Source organism: Barbus barbus (genome assembly GCF_936440315.1).
Source record: "Barbus barbus genome assembly, chromosome: 22".
NCBI lineage: Eukaryota > Metazoa > Chordata > Actinopteri > Cypriniformes > Cyprinidae > Barbus > Barbus barbus.
Window position 1 is genome coordinate 25,984,207 of NC_136750.1, and position 18,029 is coordinate 26,002,235.

Sequence of the window (18,029 nt, forward strand, 5' to 3'; positions counted from 1 at the left end):
TTTCTCATAAAATTGGTATCCCATTAATGCAGCTTTATTTCCCCTAATTGTAACTTTATATCTCACAATATGACAATTTTCCTTATTGTAAACTTCATCACTATTGACTGTTCACAAAGTTTATTTTATGTTGTACTTTGAAGCAGAGACTGGCTTCTAAGGTGAAGTGAAATGATAATGTGAAACTAAATTAAAACTGTGGGTGCTGAAATTGTGTTTATGTCGAGCAGAATACCTTGACTAAGATTCGCAGGGGGGAAAAATAAATGCTAGAAATCTTATAATATGGCTCCTTTGAATATTCTCTTCTGAAGCGGATGAGTAGCTATTTCCCAAAACCATCTGCAGCCCCTGATAACAGATATGTGCTTTATTTTAATGAGGAAAATTAAAGTGGCTGTTGATAATTTGTAGACTCAATAACCCCAGAAGCGTTATCAATTTGTTTCACTGAAGTGAATTATTCCAACATGGCGAACAAATCATTGCTGTCAGCACTCGTGTTTTCCCTCTTTCTTGTTTCACTCTGCGTTCTCAGCCTCACCCTTTCCCACGATAAGTATTACGAAACCCTTTCCTTCTCCATACAATTGTCTTCCGTTCGTACCAAAGTAGGACTTACACCGGGTTCAGACGGGGTTCTGAGAAGAGCGTTGGTGGGGATAGATGTTTTTGTGAGTGTGGGGTTTTGCAGTAATTATGGTAATTTATGAAAACTCGCTCTGGATAACAGCCACACAAACGGCAACGGACGCCATCTGAGACAAACACACACACACACACACACACAGAGCCATGGGCTAAGATTACAGGGTGCAGTGTAAACAGGGTCTGGATGAGCCCCTGCAGTCCCAGAACAGAGGCAGAGCTCCAGAACTCCATTAAAACATCTCAGCAAGAGTCGAGCAGCCTCCCCCATCGCCTGCTGTACACTCTCTTTTGTGCCATTGAAGGTGCTTAGAGATTTTGTTTGTGTTATTATATTGGAGAAATTCATTTAGCCGAACAGTAAGAGTGTGACAGGTTCATTTACCATGTTTTGAATGGTTGTTCACCTATTTGCTAAAATGGCCTGCTGTGTTGGAGAAAACGCTCAGGAAGGTGCATGTGTGTGTGAATATTGTATATGTGTGAGTTAGTACTCGTACCCCCGGGCATTTTATCCACTCTCGGGTTGTATTAAGAATGTCACGGTTACACAGGAAGTAATAGCTTGGTTTAGTGTGTGAGTTGGGAGGGCACCAACACACATGGTGTGACAAATTTATCAGTTCCCCTGTACCCTATCTTGGTTTATCACACTGGCATAATTTAGCTATTAAAAACAAACTGTGTATAAGCAATATAAGGCAAAGAGCCATTTAAACCCTCAGTGACTTTGCAGTACGGTAAAAATAGAAACGGTTTTAATATACCTAATCTAGAGCAGCTACTGAATGAATGATGCTGAGCAGGGATTAGAAGGAAAACTCCTGACTCTCTCTTTCTTTCGCTGTATATATTTGAAAAAGACTAATTCGTATTGGTCTTCATGTTCTTACAAGTAATAAAATAATTCATACTGTACATATAGACTGTAAAAGTTCCCATGGAAAGCTTTATGAAGTCTTCTCAGTGCATGTCTAATAAGAAAATTAAGTATAATTTCATAATTTTATAATGTTTAATGTTGTCATTTTTAGACAGAAAGTGAACATGGTTTAAACTAGATTTTTACATTTTCTAAAGTACCTTACATGTGAGTGTTGCTTACTCGTGCAGAAGTTGCTGACATGATGCTGGGAGGGCTTTTTGACTGAAATGCCCCCTTTATCCAACACAATTTTTAAAGAAGATATTTTCATTATTTTTGCTGTATTATGAAAAAAAACACGCTTGTTTTTAAACTTTTTTTATTAACATAAATAGGGATGCAACGATACCCTTTTTTTAGAACCGATCTGATCCGATACCGAAAATTCTGAGTATCTGTCGATACCGATCCAATCCGATAGCAGCACAGATTTTTTTTACATTTTAAATTTCAATTTTTCTACACTTCTCTGTTTTGACCTGATCATCACTCTTTTGTGTGTTAAACACAATCTACATATAGCCTAGATAACTTCATTTTAATGAAAATTAACATTGAAAAAATATATATAATCATAATCGATGACAAAAAAACTATTATAAACTAGGTTAGTGGTTAATTCAGCAGCAAAAGATACTCTAGAAAAATCATGGGTGCACAATAATTTTATAAAACCTAGTGAAACATTTTTATTTACAAATAAAAGTTAATAAATGTAGGACTAAAGGCCATTGCACACTGAGTCCGAATTTTTCGTCCGAAATTTTCGCACGTTGAAAAATAAATACGACCTCAGGTTTTGTCAATCACGTTTGCACACTGCCTCCGAAATTTTCGTCCGTCAAAAAACAATTCGGATCGGGTTCGATTTTTTGCGTTTTTCGCATCCGTATAAAGCATTTTGAGATGCTTTGAGAAGGTGTTTTGACAATTCAGAGCCACCGTACAAGCGAAAGCCAAAATCCAAAATAGTGTCAGACAAATTAATACACGTAGTCTTACAGCACAGACCACTTTATGACAAACAAATTGCGGAATACAAAGATACAGAATATAAAGAACTGCTGTAGCCTATTTTTTTATGCCTGGCGCGCACATTTCTGATGCCGCAGTTCGGTGTGTGTGTGTGTGTCTGTTGGTGTATCCATACAGTCTCTGTTCAGGATAAATTGGTTCACGGAAATTGGTGGTCTTCTTTTTAATATGTGGATTCAGTATTGCTAGCAAAGTATCAAACTGAAGCACTGACATCCTGAAATAAACTTTGAATCTCTCGGGATAATCCCGCAGCTCTTTGATAAGGAGGTGGAACTCTCCTTCCTCTCTGCGCAATCTAAGGATTGGATGGACCCAATATTTCCTTTTTCTTTTTCATTTTTTTTAAAAAGAGAGAGGACAACAAAATCATCTTCACTGCTTGAAGACATTTTGTATAGTTTTGCGAATTTTTTCGCAACGGATTAATTAAAACGCATCGGACTCAGTGTGCAAGGTCTCTGTGCGTGACGAATTTTTAAGATTGCGAATGCGAAAAAACGCATGCGAAAATTTCGGACTCAGTGTGCAGAGACCTTAAATCTAGTAAAATGGTACACATTGCTCTTTGTATTGTTGTAAAATACATTCATGAAAAAACAAGCAAATACATTTATATATAAATATATAGGCCTATTATAAAATTAAAAGACATTTCTTTTAAATCTATGGTACAGTAATGAAGGCAGCAACATATGATAGGTAGGACAGGGACAGAACAAGAAAGACTATTAATAATCTTTCATTGCGCAAAAGTATTATAAAACGAAAGGCTCCAATACAGAGCGACACAAAGCGCTTTGTCAGGGAACTGTCGTGTGTGTGTCATGTGTTCCTGCCTCTTGTGCCCATATTTGGTTTGTTTCCTGTCCTTGTTTAATGTAATCATTAGTTTATTCGTGTCTAGCCGTGTCTGTTGATTTACCTGTGTATATTAGTCCTGTCTGCTCAGTTAAACTTGGTCTGGTCTACTCGTTACTCCCCGGTGTTCCTGTCTGTGTTTTGGCCCTGCCTTGTCTTGCCCTGCCTTGATGTTCTTCAGTAAAGTATGTTATTTGAGTTTATATCCTCGTCTGCGTGTTCCTGGTTCCTCCCTCGTGTGTGCACCGTGACAGAAGACCAGACCAAAACAGTAAGCGGCGCCCCTTCACCTTGTTTTGTTTTCCGTTTTTGAAAAGTTTTTTGTTTGTTCCTGTTTTGTTTGTCCCTCGCGGCATGGAAGTCGCCACTCGACATCCCGCTTTAGCCCACTGCAAGTCGGCGTGGGAGTTCGGCAGGATTACCGCGAGTGCCACGAGTCCGCTGGCCGCGAGCCCTGCAGTCTGACGATCGCGGGAGAAGTTCGCCGCCGTCCGCTGCTCCCAACCTCGCCGCTCACACCGAGCCCGCCGTTCGCGGGAGTTCACGCCGCCGTCCGCGGCACACCGAGCCCGCCGTTCGCGGGAGTTCACGCCGCCGTCCGCGGCACACCGAGCCCGCCGTTCGCGGGAGATCACGTCGCCGTCCGTGGGGAAAGCCCACCCACCGTCGGCGGCTCCCCTATTCACGCCGCCGTCCGCGGCTTCCCTGTGCACGCCGCCGATCCGCCTCTGACTCAATGCCCGCCGGCCAGCCTCTGACTCAATGCCCGCCGGCCAGCCTCTGACTCAAGCCCGCCGGATTGCCGCTGACTCAAGCCCACCGGATTGCCGCTGACTCAAGCCCGCCGGATTGCCGCTGACTCAAGCCCGCCGGATTGCCGCTGACTCAAGCCCGCCGGATTGCCGCTGACTCAAGCCCATCGGTCGCCTTTACCCTCTCCGTGGATCTAGTCCACACGTCATGGCCAGGAGTGCCATATGTATGTCTCGTTGTGCCCACAGGAACATTTTAAACTTACCATGTCTTGTCTTGTCCATGGAGACTCGTCTGGGGCAGGCGGCTCCTTGAGTTGTGGCCATGGAGGCCAGTCGCAGCCGCTTGCCCCCCCTGTCGCAGAAGTGGAGGAGGTCGCTGAGGGACCCTGTGAGGGCCCCTGACTCCTCGTCATGCCCAGAGGAAGCCTCAGCTTCCTAGCCAGCCCAGGAGGGCTTCTGGTTCCTGTGGGATGTCCTGTCCTGTTTGTCTGACCCTGGAGGGTTTCTGTCGTGTCTTGTCGTGTTTTGTCTGTCTAGCCCCGGAGGGCTCCTGATACCCCCTGGATTCCCCATGGAAATTTTTTTTGGGGGGGGGGGGGTAGTAGAGCTCTGGGTGGAGTGGGTGGGCCGAAGAAGGATGCCATGGCCACAGTTACCACCTGCCATGGCCTCCTGAGCTCCCTGCTCTGCCATGGGTCCTGTCTGTCTGTCTGTTCCGCTCTGGAGGTCCCCGTCCTGTGGTCCGTGTCTGTCCTGAGAGGCCTCCAGAGCGCCCACCCCCCCCTCCCCGATGGAACAGTTAAGGCTCGGGACGAGCCTTTCGGGAGGGGGGAGTTATGTCAGGGAACTGTCGTGTGTGTGTCATGTGTTCCTGCCTCTTGTGCCCATATTTGGTTTGTTTCCTGTCCTTGTTTAATGTAATCATTAGTTTATTCGTGTCTAGCCGTGTCTGTTGATTTACCTGTGTATATTAGTCCTGTCTGCTCAGTTAAACTTGGTCTGGTCTACTCGTTACTCCCCGGTGTTCCTGTCTGTGTTTTGGCCCTGCCTTGTCTTGCCCTGCCTTGATGTTCTTCAGTAAAGTATGTTATTTGAGTTTATATCCTCGTCTGCGTGTTCCTGGTTCCTCCCTCGTGTGTGCACCGTGACACGCTTATGCGCATCCCGTAAGCAGAATGATGCGCTTGAAATAACACGGAGTCACAGCACGCAGGCTGCGCTGCCCTTCGAGTCCGCAGGGAAAAGTTCAAAAGTACAAAGGGAAAAGATATTGATGTGTGGTGTATTAAATCTGTGCGTTAGTTTATTGATCTATTTCTTTTAACAGTTTTAAACCTGTTACTGTGCGCTCTCGTCTGACCGATACCCGATCCGCAGAAAATGACCGTATCGGAGCCGATACCGATACTGAGTATCGGATCGATGCATCCCTAAACATAAACCAGTATATACAGGTACATCTCAAAAAATTTGAATATCATGGAAAAAGTTCATTTTTTCTTGTAACTTATTTTAAAAAGTGAAACTTTCATATATTTTAGATTCATTACATGTAAAGTAAAACATTTCAAAAGTTTTTTTGTTTTAATTTCGATGATTAGAGCTTACAGCTCATGAAAGTCAGAAATCAGTATCAGTCAGTGATGATTTGGGCTGCCATGTCATCTGCTGGTGTTGGTCCACTGTGTTTTCTGAAGTCCGCAGTCAACGCAGCCATCAACCAGGAGATTTTAGAGCACTTCATGCTTCCTTCTGCTGACAAGCTTTATGGAGATTCTGGTTTCATTTTCCAGCAGGACTTGGCACCTGCCCACACTGCCAAAGGTACCAAAAGCTGGTTCAATGACCATGGTGTTACTGTGATTGATTGGCCAGCAAACTCGCCTGACCTGAACCCCATAGAGAATCTATGGGGTATTGTCAAGAGGAAGATGAGAGACACCAGACCCAACAATTCAGATGACCTGAAGGCCGCTATCAAAGCAACCTGGGCTTCAGTTACACCTGAGCAGTGCCACCGTGATTTATTTTCTTAGTGTGAAGAACATTTTAAAATTCTAAAGAACCTTTTTCCACTATAAAGAACCTTTAGTGCAATGGAAAGTTATTAAGAGTGTAGCCCTCTGCTTGCTTCATTGAGTTCTGAAGAGCAGAGAAGGACGGACAGGCATTTAGTGCAGTTTTTAACAAGACATGGTCCCTGTTAGGACATACAGGCGATAATGTCCTACACACATGCAACGATCCGTAGTGTGTAATCTTGTTGGCAGCTTGAGGGTATTTTCCCTTTGTGTGTGTGTGTGTAGTCTGTCTGGTGAAAGCAGCCATGGGATTTACAGCTAATCTGAACAGCAGATGGCAAAACATCAGATATTCTGTTTGAGCAGGAGAATGGATATTTTACAGCACACACACACACACACACACGCTTTATCCCTCGTCATAAACAATGACATATATAACACAGCTTTGCTTTATAAACACATGCATACATTCTTGTGCAGCGTCATGTGACTCACATGTGTGTATGTGATAATACTCATATTAATCCAGTGACCTGAATTGAGTTTGACTGGAGGAAGCAAGGCTGACGTATCTGGAGTGCACACGCCATTCCACGGCTACTTCCAGAGACCGAGAAAGAGAGAGAGACAACAAACTCCCTCCCTTCTGCTCTCACTCACTCACACGCGCTTCTCCTGAGGAAGCAGTATGAAAGCCGACACAGTATGGGCTGAAGACCATGGTGAGGACGCCCACTGCTGAAAGACACAGGAACAGAGGCAAAACGGACAGAAAGAGTGCAAGAAACACTAACAAAGAAGGTGCGAACACATTCAAAAGCAGAACAAGGAGAGACAGGCTGGAAAATTGGTGTTAGGGAGCCGTGGAGACGGAGCGAGAGAGAGGAACAGCCCGTCTGTCTGTGACGGGACAGCAGACGCCGAACGCTCGCGGACCAGACACTCACACTCACACCATGGTGGTCCAGGCGGCTGTAACGCCCGGTAGGACCCGCAGGCTTCTCCTCAAGCTGCCTGTGGGGACGCTGAGGCGAACTAGCGAGGAGAGGGTAAGATGTCTTGTGTGTTTTTGAATGCTGGCTCAAGGTTATTGAGGGGTGTCAGTGGCGGCACTTGTGTGTTAGTTTGTCTGCAGCTGAGGAGACAATGGAGATAATTAGCCATTTATGTGTTGGCATGATGGATGTGCACCTGCGTTAGTGCTTTACAGGGAATCTCAGTGAACTGTGTTGTTCTCATGCTTCATATGGCTCTTATGAGGGTCACTGTCATGATTATGGCTTTCTGAGGTCTGTGACAGTTCGAATGACAGTGTTGCGTAATAGTGTTTGTTCACTGAAGATACTGGTATCAAGTGAACATTACCCCAAAACACGCAGCAACCTGCCCAGTTATGTGAATCACGTTAGCAGACAAAATACAGCTGCCACAGGGTAAAAGGTCTGTGCATACAGATGTGTGTGTGTGTACGCATAGGTTTGCTTTCGTTCTGTATGTGGGTTTGTGCATCTCTGTATGCGTATGTATGTGGGTGGACACTTTGTGCCATAAAAATAAATAATTATTTAATAATCATGGAGATCATGTCTGTCTGTCTGCCTGTCTGTGCAGCTAATTTTATTTCATTTTTGAAATATTATATGTAATTATAAATATATACATATTAATGATTAATAATCAGTTATTAATATTTAATTATCTTTTCATGATGAATAATTTAAATAATTTGGATGGATGGATGGATGGATGGATATAAAATCATTAAATAAAAATAATATTTAGAACTATTGGTATATAAATATGTGTGTGTATGTTGATTATAAATTACGATATAAATTATGCAATAATATCAGTAATATACATTTATAGGCCACCCTACTTTCTTGACATCAGATCAATATTGGCCATAGAAAACAACCACTTCTATAAAATTTCTATAAATCTTCAAATGACATAAAAAGAACATTGAATGTTAAAAATGTATATCTTTTTGCATAATGGTGAAATGGCCTACATTCATGCTCAATTTGAATCCCGACGTGCACTAAAATTACAAGAAGTGTTTAATATTTCACAATGCTGTAGTACACATTATGTCTTTCTCTCGTTTTGCGCTGAGACAGATGTGTGTAATTATAGCTGTGTGAATTATTGATTAGAGGATTTCCTCACGCACGTTACTTTTACTGCATCCTTGCAGAGCTCTCCTCCTCTTCGCTGTCATTCTCTCTCCGTCCCTTCAGCTGCCGGGAGTTTGAGCTGAGAAATTATAGACACTTAGCTCTAACTGCATTGTGGCATGATGCCTACATGCATGTACATGCAGACTGACGTGCAAAACTGACTTGAAATACTTACTCCCTGCAGTATCCAGCACTGCGAGAGCAGGTGAATGTGTTTGTGCATGTTACTCAGATTCACTGTAGTTCTTCATTACTGTGAAAGCAGCTTTAGAAAGCACTCTTCCATCCACTGTCAGCAACGCTGAGCCGGCAAGCAGCAGAATCCAACCACTTAACTGATCTAGCACGAATGTCGTTAGCACACGCCGCAAAACTCTACCGTGACTAATGTGAGATATTCTTGATAGCCAGGCTCCTCTGCATTGAATGCATATGAAAGAACTTTCCAGGAGAGAATGGAAATGGCAGTCGAGACTAACGCTTCTTAGTTTTGGCCCAGACCAGCTGGGGAGGAACATCTGAGATACTACTGTACCTGCTGAGATAAGTTAAAAAAGACTGGCAACTTAATCTGAAGTCCTGCTGGTAGAAACATGTCAGATAAATGTGGGCCAAAAAGTCTGTCTTAGATCTTTGTGCTTTTGGAATTTATTTTAATATATACTTTATTTTCTTTTATTTGTTTATCTGTCTTCAAATGACATTAAAATATTTGTTATATAATTTTATTGTATAAAATGTTTGATAATTTTACATATTTAGGTAATTTATGTAAACACACATGCAAGCGTGTGTGTGTGTGTGTGTGTGTGTGTGTGCGCAGTGTCTGCCACTCTCATAAACTTCCATCTCACAATTTCTTGCCTTCTCTCGCACTTTCTCTCCCATTTCTCCAGCTGTCTGTCTGCAAGAAGGCATGTTTAATCTATCATATGTCCATATGGGTCATAACTAGGGTACAGATGTCTACCATCCTGTTTAACCATCAATTATGAGCTGTCAATCAGAGTGCAACCGAGGCAGCGTAATGGTTCATTCAACCAAAATCACTCTGACTGATGAGTTGAATAATATGACGCTTCCAATCACCCAAAACCTGGTCCCTAGACTAATGAAACATGATGGAAGTTCACTCCGATTTTCTTGAGCTCATTTGAATGTGTCTTTAGGCTGCTACGTGCCTTTAAGAGGCAGCGCTGGTCTTAATAAAGGCCTGTGGTATGTTGTGTGTCAGTCTCACTGGGTTGCGTTGATTGGCTCTTTTGAAACACGGTTGTAATTTAGGGATTTCCTGTGAGGACGGCAGATGAGGTTTTGTGGGACGGCAGTGGTTGATAAGGCATAACCATTGCTATTAGCAGACAAAGCGATTTAATCAAAGGAACAAGGGCTTCATTCTCCTTCTCTGATTACTAGGCTTCTCAAACCCCCCTCTTTCACCTCATTGTTTTTTCCTTCCCCTTGTCTTTTGTGTTTGTGCTCTGCCATCTCTCATTTTCATCTGTTTGAGTGATTTTGACTCACAGTTCCTACAGACAGCAGACATACACCACAGGATAATCACAGAGCCAGAGAGGAGAGGACAAGTTGTTTTGGGTGACTCTCATGAAAACATGTCCATGTTTCAACTGTCTAATGCAATTTAAGTTGAAAAGACTACCAAGTTGATCATACTTAAACATCTAAGGCAATAAGGACTTTTTTACAGCGTAAGCATGCAAATAATATATATTTTGAATAAGAAAATTAAGCCTATTTGCATTGTAAAAAAATTTTTTTTTAATATGTGTTTGAAAGAAGACTTTTAAGCTTACCAAGGCTGCATTTATTTGATCAAATATACAGTAAAAACAGTAATATTGTGAAATATTATTACAATTTAAAATAACTGTTTTGTATTTTTAAATATTTTAAAATAGAATTTATCCCTGTGATGCAAAGCTGAATTTTCAGCATCATTACTCCAGTCTTCAGTGTCACATGATCCTTCAGAAATCATTCTAATATGCTGATTTGGTTCTTAAGAAACATTATTATTATTATTATATTCAATATCATATTATTATCAATGTTGAAAAGAGTTGTACCGCTTAATATTTTTGTGGAAACCGTGATTTTTCTTTCAGGGTTTTTTGATGAATAAAAAGTTCAAAAAGAGCATTTATTTGAGATAGAAATGTTTTGTAAAATTATCAATATATTTACTGTCACTTTAAAAAAGAATTATGTATCCTTGCTGAAAACAAATATTAATTTCTTTCAAAAAACATGTTGAATAGTAAATATAATTATAATTAATTATGAAATTAAAAATAATCAAATTATAAAAATATATACATATTTTAAAATATATAATTATAACATTTGTTGCTTGAATGCAGTAATGATAAAAATGACTGTTTTTATGCATTATATTGTTAAGAATTGATGGAAGGAAATGCATTTAATTGTCACAGAATATAGTGTGCAAAATCTTAATGGCCCATCAACAGGCCTCCTTGTCTTTTGGTTTCAGGGTGAAATATGACATGGACATGTTCTTGATGGATTTCACCCTTATGCAACTCAGTGTTATGATTAGACTCCTAATAATTTGTGCATAACTTTAGTTGCGTGTGTGTTTGCGTATGAGATGTTTCTTCACTGAAGGTTAATGTAATCATGTAGCTGGAGGGCTTTCCATAAGAGTAAAATCTTTATGCTTGTTGGTCATTTGTGACAGACAAATATGTTCTGCTTCATTAGATTGAGACAAATGAAAGAAGCCCTGTTCTTTTTGTCTCTTTCGTCCTCCACTCATCCCTTTTTCTTCATTCCTCCTCCATCTGCCCTACTCTTTTACTTACCCACGTATTTCTGTCATTCGTTTACCATTTCATGCTCTTCTGTTCTATTTCCTGTCCTTTCAGCTTCCCACTTCCTTCTCCTCCTCCTCCTCGTTTCCTCTTTTTGAGTCCTTTTGAGGTCGAGTTACAAATTTATCTCAGCATGTTCCTCTGCTATAATATGGTGTGACCACTTGCAGAGTTTTCGAAGCCAGATTTTCAATCCAAGGCTGTCAGCGAAACAACAGTAGCAGTTTGGCTGTGGAAAACAGTTCCTTTCTACTTTGATGTTTAGGGGAACGCCGCGGTTCTCCTTGGAGATGCTTTGATGCATTGGGTGGAATCGCGTCTGTGTGTGTTTAATTGGGTCTTGTTTTGTGTGCTCCGTAGAGTTTGTCTCTGGGCAGTACGCTAACTCTCGGCTAAAGCAGAGTGCTAATTGAGGCTTGTTAAATTTAAGCGTTCTGTTGCCTCCCATTAGGAAGCAGGTCAGGCATGATGCAGACAAAATGTGGATTAATATGCAAGTGTGTGCTTGAGCTTGTGCAACGTCAGCCGTCCTTTAAAATGCACCAAAATAACACATTTACAGTTGCTAATGCATTGTGCCGTGTCTGTAATCAAAAATGTGTAGAAATGTGTGAGTGTTTTGTCTATATCTATAATTTGTATTCTGTTTATTAATTAAGACTAGACTTTACGCAAGTATTCGAATGCAGATGCTGCTGGCTTTGGCAAGCATTTCATGCATTGCTGAATTTTGTAAATATTTCTACTAGAAGTACTTTCAGGTCAAATACTCACATGGCTGCAAAACATTTGCTGATCAAGTTAAAGTTTGCTAAATTGTTGCTATTCTTATACATAGCTACTATAATAATTGCATAATCTGATTAAATGGCACATTTGAAGGAAACATAACTCGATGAGTACTGAGATTTGTTCCCAGCTGGAAAAAAACAACAACCTTGAACCAGCCTAAGATGGTTTGCTTGTCTTAGCTGGTCTTCCAGCCTTGTCAAGCTAGTCTATCGACTGGTTTTAGAGGGACTTTGAGTGTTTTTCAGATGAAGACCATCTTTTCCAGATTGGGAGACCAGCCTAGACCAGATAAAACCAGCAAAACGTCTTAGGGTACTTTAAAGTGGAAATTCAACCTTTCTGTATTTTAAAAGCATCTCATTGGTCTTATGGTGAATTATTAATCCATGCTTGTTTCATTTCTTAAATCTTTGAGCTCATGACTTTTAATCAAAATGTCATAACTTTGATCTTCCAGTGAAGACTGAGTTCTCAAATCATTAATCATCTTAAACCCACCCATTTATTACAATCAACTGAGAAGTCATGAATGAAAATCCTGTCAACATTTATTTACCAAAAGAAGATATTTTGAAGAATGCTGGTGACCAGTTTCTGGTCCCATTAACTTCCATAATATTTTTTGGTTTGGATGCCAACATTCTTCAAAATATCTTCTTTTATGTTCCACATAAGAAAGTAAGTCATGGGTTTGGAATGACATGAGGGGGAGTAAATGATTTCATCATGACTTTCCTTTTAAAGTCATGATGCAATGGAAGTAGCAGAATATTCTTCCTGTAGGGTGGATCTGAATATGATTTCACAGTCGATTCTGAGAACAGGGTTTGGTTTTCTCAGCAAGATTACCAACATAAGGCATTAATGTATTTTAAGAATGTACAGCATGCCTACAGTGCATCCTCATGTAAAGTACATTTGTGGCCTTAGACATGGCAGAGTCGAAGATTCCTTCCAAGTAAATGTCAAAATATTCTTTACTAATGACATCTAGATGATAAATTGATCATTTAAAGCTTTGTCACATCATCATGTACTAGCTTCTCCACTTGGGCCCTCAAGAAATCTCAACACAGACACGCACACACTAAGCTACTGCTATCACTTTTATTGTTTTCCTCTCCATTTAGACATCCCCTCAAGCTCAAACTGATCTTTGGGAAGAAAAAAACATCCCATAACACACACACTCAAGCACACAAGCGCATATACCCCTCACGGACTTCAGCATGTGAATGCTGCAATATCAGCTGCCCTGAAGGAATAGAATTCAATCACAATTGAATTCCTCCACACGCTCAACACACACACATTTCCTCATATCAGTGTGGAAGATATGAAGTGTGTTCTGACTACTTTGAAAATTAAATTGGAATGCAGCCTAGTCATAAACACACACACACACACACCCAATCTCATGCATGTCTGAGAACATAAAGCTTTTTAAATGACTCCAAACTCTATGTGAACTTGACGTCTACTGGTTTCAATTAAGTCTCATGTTCTGTTCCCAGAAACACCCGTGCATGATCCCAGGGTCAGCTGGGGTCACATTCGTCCCCCAAAACAGGATGCACCACCCCCCAAAATGTCCCGAATGTCTCTTAGATATGAACAAGTACAGAGCTTTGTGCTAAAAATAAGAGTAGAGAATGGATCATTTCACATGCGCTGGAACAGGCCTGTCATAGAGCATTACACACACATTTTGACTCATCTTTCTCTCTCAATAGTCTATTCATGCCATTCTGGGGGTGTGTGATGGTGCGCCTGGATGTTTAGGGAGGAAATGTATGTGCTTTCTGCTGGTGGCCTTGGATTGGAGTTACACCAGGCTTAATTCCATCGGCTCAGTGTGTGCGCATGTGTGTGTGCGGCCGCCTCCTCTGCGCTCTCGTGGGTTTGCGCTATTATATTATAATCCTCATAAATATTTATGCTCACAGAAAGATTCAGGAGCAAACACTTATTAGCCTATATGCAGAATGAAATAGGTCAGCATGCACATGCACGCTCTCACATACATATGCACGTGAACATAAACTTCAAACAGCTCTGGTGCACTGGGACAGCAAGTCTCTCTCCCCTTCTCTCTCTCTTTCACAACTCTATTTCTCTTTTTGGCTTCTGTCACATGGTACTGAAGATGCCAGAGGTGTGTTTGGGTGAGAAAGAGAAGGAGAGGGAGAATTTGGGAATGATGTAGAGCTATGTATTGTGGCATGAGAAAAACATGAGAAAAAAATATAGTGATGCTATAAAATAATTTGACACTCATTTCAGAGGTCTCAAATTCACTGTGATTCCCTTCACATTTATTGTGACCTACATTTGTTAAGTGTTTTTTACATCTAAATGGACAAATAGTGTTTGTATGAAACGTACATGGTCGACATCTGTGTGATTAATATGGTTTCTGTCTTTTGTGTGTCTAAGTGTGTGTAAAATCACTGAATACCACAGCATTTCCCAGGGTTCCACAAAATAGACGGCTCACACACACAAGTTTGAGAACTACCTCCATTTCTAAATATTTGATTCTCTTCCTGTGCACAATAGCCGCTCACACACATTCACACATTTAAATGACAGCAGATGACATTCTCACCCCTCAGGAAGCAGCAGCCGGTGACTCATATATTCGAAAGAATCAGGGAACGCAAATTCTGAACATTTCAATTGAACACAGCAGGAGAAGCAGGGCGCTGCATATTTCACAATTTATGACATCATGCTGCTTTACTGTTGGACAACTTGTTTTCTGGTTTTGTGTCCTCATTTCCTTCAGAGAAAAAACAGGAATTCCATGCGTAACTTTATTTTATTTTATTAATTTGGGTGAGGGACATTCACACCCTAGCAACATGTAACTTTTGTTTGTGCAAACTACTTGTTTTCTCATTTTTAAAAATCTTGGTGTGCTTTTTTGGGCAACATTTCCCAGAAAACCCACACGGGTTTGACATCATTTTAGACTAAACCATGATGTGCTCTCAGTGTTTCACATGAGATAATTTCAGACCTCGAATGCAATAATTTCCATTAAACAAAACCCCATAAATTAAATACAGCTTAATGTGAAATTCATGTATTTTTCAAAGGATCTGTTTTTCACATTCACATTGAACAGAATTCAAGGAAAAACATCTGCATTTTGTAACAGATCATTAAACATTCAGTTGAAGCTATTGAGACGGTTCTTAGGAATTCTCTTTCTCTCTCTCCAGCATGCACCACCATGAATACTTTCAAATTTATGCTTTACAATAGTACTATCACACTCCACATTGGGTTTATTGTACACAAATCAATATGCGTTGAGCTGCATAATGGCAGGACAGTAACGTGAATGAGTTATTGTAGCTGTCCTGGTTCTATAGCCCTGTATTTGGCCTTTAGTACCACAGCAGCATGAACACAAATAGAAACGCATGTGCTTCGGTGCTCATTCATTAGACTCCAGCTGTCACTGACTGACTGAATGAGGTGTGGTGTCACACAGTGTCATTATACTCTCTGTAATCATATGATTTTGCTATTGTAAAAGCCAACGTTTTTTTGCCTGCACTCTAGAAATGTGTTAGTTCACGAGTTCGCCTGCACATTCAGCCCTGCCAGATAATGGTAAACAAAACTTGGCTTGCTGTCCGCGAAGGAGGCTCGAACCCGAGGCTCGGCTCGAGCTCTGAGTAAGAACCCCCTCCTATGATGGTAAGGTGTGGAGGAAAAAAAGAGAGGAATTTAGAGGAGGAGAAGGGGTGGTGCCGGAAGAATTGTTGCTGGAACGGACCAATGACTGCTTCTTATATACGGTCGTAGCGGTGATTGACAGGACTGGATGATTAGGCTCCACCCGAACCTGCGTTTGGGAACTTCATTTAATCTTTATGTGTAGCCTTTGTGGTTCACAAAAAATTCTTAGAGTATCACCATGGTAACAAAATGCCACAGAGTTATTGTTAATAATGTAAAATCAATAAATGTATATGGAATTTATTTGAAAAAAAAAAAGTATGAAACTTTAAGAATATTTATTTATTTATTTATTTAATACCGCAATACAAAGTCATGTTTTGTTTTTGTTGTTGTACACTACATTATTTTTTTAATACCTGCATGTCATTTTAGCTGAACCTATGGCCACCATGATAAATCTTTTATTGATCATGGTAAATCCAGTATTGATGTGTGCAAGTTTGATCATACGCTACGCCAGCATCAATATGAAAACCTTATAAATCTCCCCTAAGACAGGAAGCATTTTTAATCAAGATCAGACGCTGTTCAACTTTGCTTACTATTGACCAAGGCTTTCTGTTGAATTGCAGAAAGAATAATGTGCTGTGTTCAAATAAGAGGCAATGTAAATCACAGTATCTGGTGTTTAGGCTGAATGCATGAGTTACCCATTAGCAAAAATTAAAAGAAGGCATTTTTAATGTATTTACGGAATCTAATAAGGCATTTAAATGAAATACTTAAATAGTAAACAATTTGTATATTACCATAAATACAGCAGTGAACAGTTGCCAGTATGTACAGTTGACATCCCTGCTTGTAAAAAATGAGCTCATGAAAGCCCAAGACGGTGAAGTTGGTCAGCCAAGTCCCCACCGACTTGCTAACCAACACTAACCAGTTTAATCCTGACCCCATGACCTTCAAGTCCAGTTTATCCACTACCAAACTTTCTTCGACCAGCAAACGACTATAAATAACAAGCTTCAACCAGCTAAAAATCATATAAGATTAGCCAATTCATTTTATCTGTATTTTACAGTTGAAAGCGTGCTTTGTTTTATTAGCTTCATGTTTAAAAGCATCAATTATTGTGTCCAAAAAATATTTTATTATATAAATTTATCTATGTAAATCTTATTTATTTCACTAATACTATTGCTCATACTTAAGGCTAATGATCTGAATTATTTCAAGCAGTGCATGAAGTGTTTATGAATTAATTTAATTTAAAATAACATTTATGTATTTATAAAAAACTATATTTATTAATTCATTCATCTAAAACCATAGTATTACTGTATTTCAAAAAGATAAAATGTAAATTGATTTTATTATTTATATTACTATTAGGGTTAGTGATTTGAACAAACCCTTAAATAGTACTTTTTTTTGGGGGATGTTGGAGGGGTTTGCAGGTAAATATTTGTCAGGTAGTCTTTAGTTAAGGAACTGGATCTGGATTGGGTGCTTGGTGCCCTGAGAACACTGACACAAACGGCATGTCCCACTCCAAAACTCTGGAATCTGGACGTCATCCCAACTGTTTATGGAAAAACGAGTTTTGAACTCCCGTGAGTAGCGCTGTCTGCTGCCCTGCCACACTGGGAAAGCTGAGACACACATATCAGGTATCTCTTCAGTCGCCCGGGGCTGATGAACCCGAGCAGGATCCGTCCTGTGGGGAGGGACAACTGTCCTTCACTCTGCCCTAGATGGGCGTCTCAGAGCATCAACCCCTCAATGCCCTTTTCTGGGACTGTTGCTTTAAAACAAACAAACAAGTAGGGGAGAGGGAGAGAGAAGGAGAGAGAGAACAACAGAGAGAGACCAATAGTTCTCTATTTGTGGGAATGTTTGTGTTGGGTGAACCGAGAGCTGTTATTCTGGGAATTTGTCCTGCAGTGGAGGGATAGAGACCAGTGAGACCGAATTCATTTGGAAGACGAGATGTGAGTCACACAGAAGTCACAGTCTCCCATGGGGCATTTCTGAGGATTAAAGGAAGAAGGGATGAGAAAACGAAAGAGGAGAACGCAAAAAGGAGAGCAGCGTTACCTGGGGACGTTTTCTCCCACACACACCTGTGCTGAGAGGGGATTATTGGAACACACACCTGTGTACCTGTGTGCTTGTCAGTCATGGAGACGATGCTTCTGAGTCTGGGAGAGAGTATGTGTGTGAGGCACAGTGCATTATGGGATGTGACCTCG

General features: G+C 40.6%; 1 protein-coding gene across 2 annotated transcripts in view; it reads left to right on the forward strand.

The window, feature by feature from the left end:
- Positions 1-6,710: 6,710 nt before the first annotated feature.
- LOC306888415 (FERM domain-containing protein 4A-like) overlaps positions 6,711-18,029 on the forward strand; it is a 76,498-nt gene continuing 65,179 nt past the window's right edge. For both annotated transcript variants that reach the window (XM_079446685.1, XM_079446686.1), the window contains exon 1: positions 6,711-7,297. In XM_079446685.1, coding sequence (XP_079302811.1) covers positions 7,205-7,297 — 93 coding nt within the window. In that variant the 5' untranslated portion in view covers positions 6,711-7,204. The remainder of the gene's footprint in view (positions 7,298-18,029) is intronic.